We start from the raw sequence: 6,647 nt of genomic DNA, 5'->3' as shown, positions 1-6,647 counted from the left end.
CCACTTACTAGTAGAACACAGGAGAAGAGGAGATTATATTAATCCTAAAATTAAATGTGACAAGGATATAACTCCCATACGTGAGGGTTGATCTGTAGAACTTGCAGCAGTAGGAGGTTAAAGAATCAAATACCGTGGGAAGGTTTTTTAAAGGGCTGAATAAAACGAGGGGAAATAACATTTATATGCCAAGCTCATTTTATGATATATGGATAACTCCAGCTTCAGGAGTTTAAATGTTAGATTGCCTGCAAGCAGGAAGTAAAGAAATAATCATACACAGTGCACTATAGGTATTTTCCTCCTCTCTCTGAAGCATTTGGTGCTGGTCATTGTCCATGGAAGGAGGCTGAAGTAGATGGAACAACAGTTATGTGTTGTGTGGCCCCAACCAGGGGTGCACCTCCATCTGGCATCTCGGGTGGACCCAGTGTCTCCTCACGCTGAGTGAAGTTGCTGCCTGATGCATAAATATACTGCAGAAGGGAAGAAATACTGTCAGTTATGTTTGGCTACCAAACCTGCAATCTATGTCCACGTGATTGGCAGCCTGCCCTGAGAGTGACACTTCTGTCACTAGATAAACCTTAAGCCCTTTCTGTTTAGGACGTCCCCCACTTCCATCCTTTTAATTTCTCAATCTCTCTATCTCCAGCCAAACAGCCCGATTCTTAGATTGGCTCCCATCACCACTGTGTCCCAGCACCTCCCCTGTCCCTTTAACTCAGAAGGACTTGATACGTCTCTTGCACACATGCCAACCCATCATAGTTCATGTTTAAGACAGAGTCCTAGTCACCAAGGGTTTGTCTTCTCTATACAAATCACATCAAGTTCTAACAGACACTGAAGGAATCATATTAACGACTGCAATGTTGTGATCAACATCTTGATAGTTCACATGACTTCTCGAGGTCGTGTTCTAACTTGATGTAAGCCTTAGGGGGCAGTGGTCTCACACGCTCGTTCATTACAACACCCGACTGGCTCCCCTCTGTCATATATCTCCTCTGATCTCATCCACCATGTTTTGCTGGGGATGCAAAGATGGAAGCTGCAATCACACACCTCTCCCACTGTCAGTGCCAAAATGCAGAGAACCAGGCAGGCAAAGACCATACGGAGGCTGTTAATGGTGCTGAGGCTTTTCCAGGCAACTTCTCCTGCAAGTAAGGAGAGGTGAGATAAACATAAAAAGACTGAGAAAGTAACGGGTGTAAAAGAATCACTCATTAAACTATCCAGCTGCAGCTAAGAGTGTCACTTCAGCTCACGGTGAATCAGGAATGGGTTGTGGGCGTATGAAGGGGAAAATCTCGCCGGATCCTCTGGGTTAATCTTTCTCCATAGCTGTTAAAAGTGTAGTGTATAGGGACTGGGTAGTCATCTCACACTAGTCACCAATTGTTGGGGCTTTTGCTTTTTACACAGCATACGTAACATGAAGACACAACATGGGCATGATGAGGTCCAAATAATAAGCATGTTTATTTAACATATATAATGTGCAAGGCCTAGCTGCATATACACACTCAGGCTGTGGTAGGGGCCTGGTGGCTTCTGAAACAGAAGACAGCGAGGGCCACTAGAGGGCTCACAAACTACTTAAAGAGAATACTACCCAATTTCTATAGACTACAGTAAGACACAAGGTGCGGCAATGGGGACCTTTAGGGTATGTCTACACAGCAAGCAGACACCCACGGTGGGAGTCTGAGTCTGCGTTGACATACTCGAGCTGGCAGGGCTTGCGCTACAGCATTAAAAATAGCTCCGCAGAGGTTCGGGCGTGGGCTGGAGCTCAGGCTGTGAAGCCCCTCCCTCCTCTCCAAGCTTCAGAGCCCAAGCTCCAGCCTGAGCCCGTATGGCTACGAAGCTATTTTTAGTGCCATAGTGTGAACCCCGCAAGCCCAAGTCTATAGACCCGAGTTCTGAGACTCCCTGCTGCAGGTTTCTTCTTGCCACATAGGCCATAGCCAAGAAGTGAGGCTTGTTCCAAATGCTCCCCTCCTCATTCTTCTGTAACTATCTGCTCCCGTCTCTCTTTCCCTCGTTCACCTCCATTTTCTCAGTCTCCCCCATTATCTTGTGGAATCCCAACAAATTCAGTTCTGCTGCCTTCTATCACCTTCTCAGGCTCCCTCAATTTTCTTTGCCTTTAATCTTTTCCACCACTCTGACACCCGTGATATTTTAACCATACATCATTTCTGACATTTTTCACAGCTTCTGTGCGGCCACTCTTTCAGCCTGTCTCAACCAGCTTTGTGGTTTTCCTAAGCTCAGTATCTCAAAGGCAGAAGCGCTACTTTTGGTCATAAAAAGCATGTTAAAGAACAAAGCCCTCATCTCCCTCCTCATCGCAGATCCCCCATGTGCATCCCTTTTCTTGTAACGTTTGTTGGTCTTCCTCAACTTGCCTTAGCCCACCTCTCCTGCTGTATGTCTGCACATGTGCTTCGCCTTGCCCCTGCACTGCACTGCCTCAGCCTCGGGCAGGCTGAGCAATTTATTCATGGTGTCATTTCTTTTCTCTGAAGACAAGGGTTGCCAGCTTTGGTTGGCTATATTCCTGGAGGTTTCATCAGATGACATAATCTTTAATTAAAGATCAATCGTTAATTCCTGGAGAGTCCAGGACAATCCTGGAGGGTCAGGCAACTCTACTGTAGACCTAGCAGTGCTGTTGCCCTGTTTCACACCTACAATGAAATGTAATTACATGACACCATCTTGAACTCCTCCACTTGCTCTCTCTCCCTTCTTCCCCATCAGCCTCCCAGGCTCCTCTGCCACCCCCAATACCACTGTTTACTTATCTTCTCTATTCTACCCTCTCTCTTTTACCCTCTCCCTCTTCCCTTCTCTCCTCCGTTTTCTTCTCTAACCACCCACGTCTCCCCCCTTCCCTTCTCTCTTCATTTCCCCACTTCCCCCAAGCCATTTCCGACCTCAATCTCCTTACTACACCGATACTCTATCTTGCCCCTCATCCCCTAATACCTTCAGTCACCATCAGGTTCACTGTTGCATTGGCCCATACATCCAGGGTTCGTACTGTAACCAGGTACCTCCCGGCATCCTTGGCCTGCACACCCCAGATCATGAACGTAGCATTCTGACTAATGTCTGCCCGCTGCTGATATTCCTTTGCCACCTCCTTAGTCAGCCGGCAGGTTCTCTCCCACCAGGTGTGGGCAGTCCCAGTGCAGTTGTCCAACATGTACACCAAGATGGGGAGATTCCCAATGCCTGTGATGAACTCCCACTTGACGTAAATGAATTCCCAGGCTGAGTTCAGGGATTGGAGGGAGACGGGCAGCAGAGCTGTCTGACTGGTGATGGCACGGACTGGGTTCTTGGGTGTGATTTTAGAGAGGGCAGGCAAGGCACCTGAGTGTGAGAACAAGGGGGAAAATTCCACGGGGCTTTACCTGTCTGAGGGACGAAAGCCTCCCTAGTTCATTCCCCCATCACCTGACCTGCTGAAGTGCAGTTGGAATGGAATCCTTGCCCTCTAAGTGAAAGTCTTTGTAGCCCATTCCCGACCCTTCTAATCAATGCAGTGTCCAAATATAGTAAAAATTACTGAGGGACTACACTAGTGAACACAGAGATGGTTCACTTTGTTTTATTTTACATAACTCACATTAACAACTCATTGCTACATGTAAGGTTGAAGAACGGTTGAGTTCAGGCTTTTCTGCTGCTGTGGTTTGCTGGAGGCAGCTTTCTGCAAGATTAGATTCACACCCTTGCATTGGTTTTATAGATCACAAAGCTTGTAGTTTGAAACTCAGCAAGGAAGGAATTGCTGTTCTTGTATTCAACACATTTCTGCTTTTCACTCTGCCTTGGTGGAGCATTCTGGGCATCTTGACACCGGAAAGACTCCAACCAATTATGAGGAAGTGCAGAAAGGCCTGGAGGGATTGACTTGTGGGGAAGAGCTTAAAAGAGCTAAGTAGACCAGAGCCTTGGCTGCAGCCAGACTTCACAGAGGGTCAGTGGGTTCCATGCACAGATGGCTCCAAGCTCACCGTTGTACTATCTGGACTCTGGGCTGCTCTGTGCAGACTGTTCCTGCTGCATTATATTAGGGCCGTGCCCAAGGAGGTGCCTGGACTCAAGCAAGCCCTGGCACAAATTAGGCATTATGAGGGCATCTCCAGTTTACGCCAGCTGTACTTGCCAGAGGGCTGCCAGTTGTAATGGTGCCCTCCAACTCTCTGCATACTGTGTGGCGACCTTAAGTCCCTCTCTGTCCCCTCCCCACCTAAATATCCTGATGTTGAACAAAGGCCCATTTTCACCTTCTTCTTTGTTACCTCCTGTCACCAGTGGGGTGGCTTTCCCTCTGTCACTTCTTGTCACCAGTGGGCTGGCTTCCCCTCTGTTATGGTCTGTTGCTAGTGTGGTGGCTTCCCTTCTGTTACCTCCCATCACCAGTGGGGTGGCTTCATCTCTGTTACCTTCTATTACCAGTGAGGTGGCTTCCCCTCTGTCATCTTCTGTCACCAGTGGGCTGGCTTCCCCTATGTTACTGTCTGTCCCCAGTGGGCTCATTTCCCTTCTGTTTCCTCCCGTCACCAGTGGGCTGACTTCCCCTCTGATACCTTCAGTTACTGTTGGGCTTGCTTCCCCTCTGTTACCTTCCACAGTCAGGTTCACTAGCGCAGTGCCCGATACATCCAAGCTTCGTACCGTTACCCGGTACATCCCCGCATCCTCTGGCTGCACGGCCTTGAGCACGAGCGAAGCGTTCTCAAAGGAAATGTTCGCCCGCTGCTGATAAAGTCCCGTCTGCTCCAGGCTGTGCTGGCAGGTGCGCTCCCGTGACCCAGGGGCCCCAGTACAGCTGTCCACCATGTAGACCAAGACAGGACGCTTGCCCGTGATGAAATCCCACTTGACATGGTAAAATTCCCATGCTGGGTTCTGGAACTGGAGGGAGACGGGCAGGACAGCAGTCTGACCAGAGAAGACCCGGACTGGGTTCTGCAATGAAATTACAGAGAGTGCAGCTGAGGCATCTGCATGGGAGAGAAAAGAGGAACAAGTTACCCAGGGAGGTTCCAAGGGAATCAGTTCAAACAAATACAGAGCCCTGTGAAGAAATTCCTCTGGGCACCAGGATGCAGCGCCTAAAATGTAGTGAGATCTTTTCCCAGCCAACTTACTTCAAACTGCGCCGGCCATTCCAGACGGGAGAAGGTTTTAGATCCATATGCTGGGGGCTGGTAGGGAATGGGTCCTTAACTGGTGACTTTGTTTTCCCCCCCTTGTGGGCTCTGGTTATCTCCCCAGAGCTCGCAGTCAGCTGGTATCCCACACTGGGAGGTAATAAAGAAGTAAAATCCCACTACCATTTCAACCCATCCCTGGTAGGGTGGAGTCCCTATGAATCAGGGATCATGTGTCGCCTCTTTGGCTGCACTGAATGAACCAGCCTTGCTAGAGACTGCAGCCGTCTACATTCAGGGCTATGCGGTGGCTCTAAAGCTCATGCTGGACTGTGTTGAGTGCAAGCCCTCAGGGGGAACTGCAGCTGGCTCCATCAGATTTCCTTCTGCCTCTCCCTGGACAGGTGGTGTAGGGAGCCCTCCCGTGAAAGGGAAAAGGTGGCTACCCGATCAATGGGGAGTTTTAACACTGCAGAAGTACTGAACAAAGGGACAACGCAGCATGGGCCCCCTGAGCAGCATGGATCAGAAGAGACCTGATGGGGTTTTCCCATCTGCTAGAAATATTCTGTGAGCTACCAAACTCTTTCCTCCCTCTTTGCCTCCGCTCAGCCCCCTGGAGCAGCAGCCACTGAGATATAGCCTCCGAGATCCCTTCCTCACCTGTGAAAGCCCAGAGAAGGAGCATGCCAATCATTGCCGTGGCGGGACACGCAGCTGAGCACCATGTAATCTTCGCTCAAACTATAGGCTCACCCTCTGACCCTCGGAGAGGCACAAGTCTTCCTCCTTTTGTTTCATATCTTCTTTGCAAAGCAAACAATATCTTTACAGCAGTTTCATTATGAAAACGTCTCCTGTTTAAATATTAGTTTTAAGACAAGCCCTGGGCCAGATTTCCTCACTGAGAGAAACTGACAGTACTGCAGGTCTAGCGTGATGGTCCGTTCAGGTGCCAGCGAGAAAGGATGTGGTCTCAGGCCCCAGTGACTTTTGCGTGCACAGCAGGCTGTCCTGAGCCCTAATTTGGCCAGGTCGGGGCAGGGAAGAAATTACCACCAGCACTTTTTTCAAAGAATCGTGTGCTACAAAACTGTCAAAGCCTCACTATTATATGTAATGAACAGCAATTCCTAGAAGCAGGGAATTATTTTTTCTGTTGCTGCTCTCCTTGCAATTACGTAGCCTGGCAGGTGGGAGTAGATCTACTGGGGACCTGGGGAGGGCACCAGCAGGTATGGAGGTTGTTGGATAGGTGGGGGTTTGAGGAAGGAATTAGGGGTGGGGGGTGGATAAAGGGGAACAGGGAGCAGAAAAAAGGGTCGTTTTGACATTTCTCCCCCAAATTCTTTTTGTTTGTTTGTTTCAATGTAAACACCTTGCCAAAGTTGACATGGATTTGTAAAATGTTTCTGTCAACCCACATCTGCAATTTTCCCCTTAAAAATGTTTGCCTGTGTTTGG

General features: G+C 49.0%; 1 protein-coding gene across 2 annotated transcripts; it reads right to left on the bottom strand.

Moving 5' to 3' along the window:
* On the bottom strand, positions 1-6,124 carry LOC119567475. 2 transcript variants are annotated; one of them, XM_043527591.1, is made up of 4 exons: positions 5,847-6,124; positions 4,329-5,033; positions 1,069-1,163; positions 1-476 (listed from the first exon to the last, which is right to left on the bottom strand). In XM_043527591.1, the coding sequence occupies exons 1-4, from the start codon at positions 5,878-5,880 to the stop codon at positions 330-332; spliced, it is 981 nt and encodes a 326-aa protein (XP_043383526.1). In that variant the 5' UTR covers positions 5,881-6,124; the 3' UTR covers positions 1-329. The 2 variants fall into 2 exon arrangements, with proteins under 2 accessions (XP_043383526.1, XP_043383527.1); XM_043527592.1 differs by having other exon boundaries at positions 4,653-5,033.
* Between the last annotated feature and the right edge of the window lie 523 nt (positions 6,125-6,647).

The sequence above is a fragment of the Chelonia mydas genome, chromosome 14, assembly GCF_015237465.2.
Source record: "Chelonia mydas isolate rCheMyd1 chromosome 14, rCheMyd1.pri.v2, whole genome shotgun sequence".
Lineage (NCBI taxonomy): Eukaryota > Metazoa > Chordata > Testudines > Cheloniidae > Chelonia > Chelonia mydas.
Note: the sequence above shows the minus strand (reverse complement) of the source record. Positions and strands in the feature narration are given on the sequence as shown.

Coding starts and splice junctions, on each gene's coding strand:
- LOC119567475 (XM_043527591.1), bottom strand. CDS start 5,880: ATGATTGGCATGCTCCTTCTCTGGGCTTTCACAG. Junction 5,034..5,846: donor CCTTCTCTGGGCTTTCACAG/GTGAGGAAGGGA, acceptor TCTCCCATGCAG/ATGCCTCAGCTGCACTCTCT. Junction 1,164..4,328: donor CACCCCACTGGTGACAGGAG/GTAACAAAGAAG, acceptor CCTTACTTGCAG/GAGAAGTTGCCTGGAAAAGC.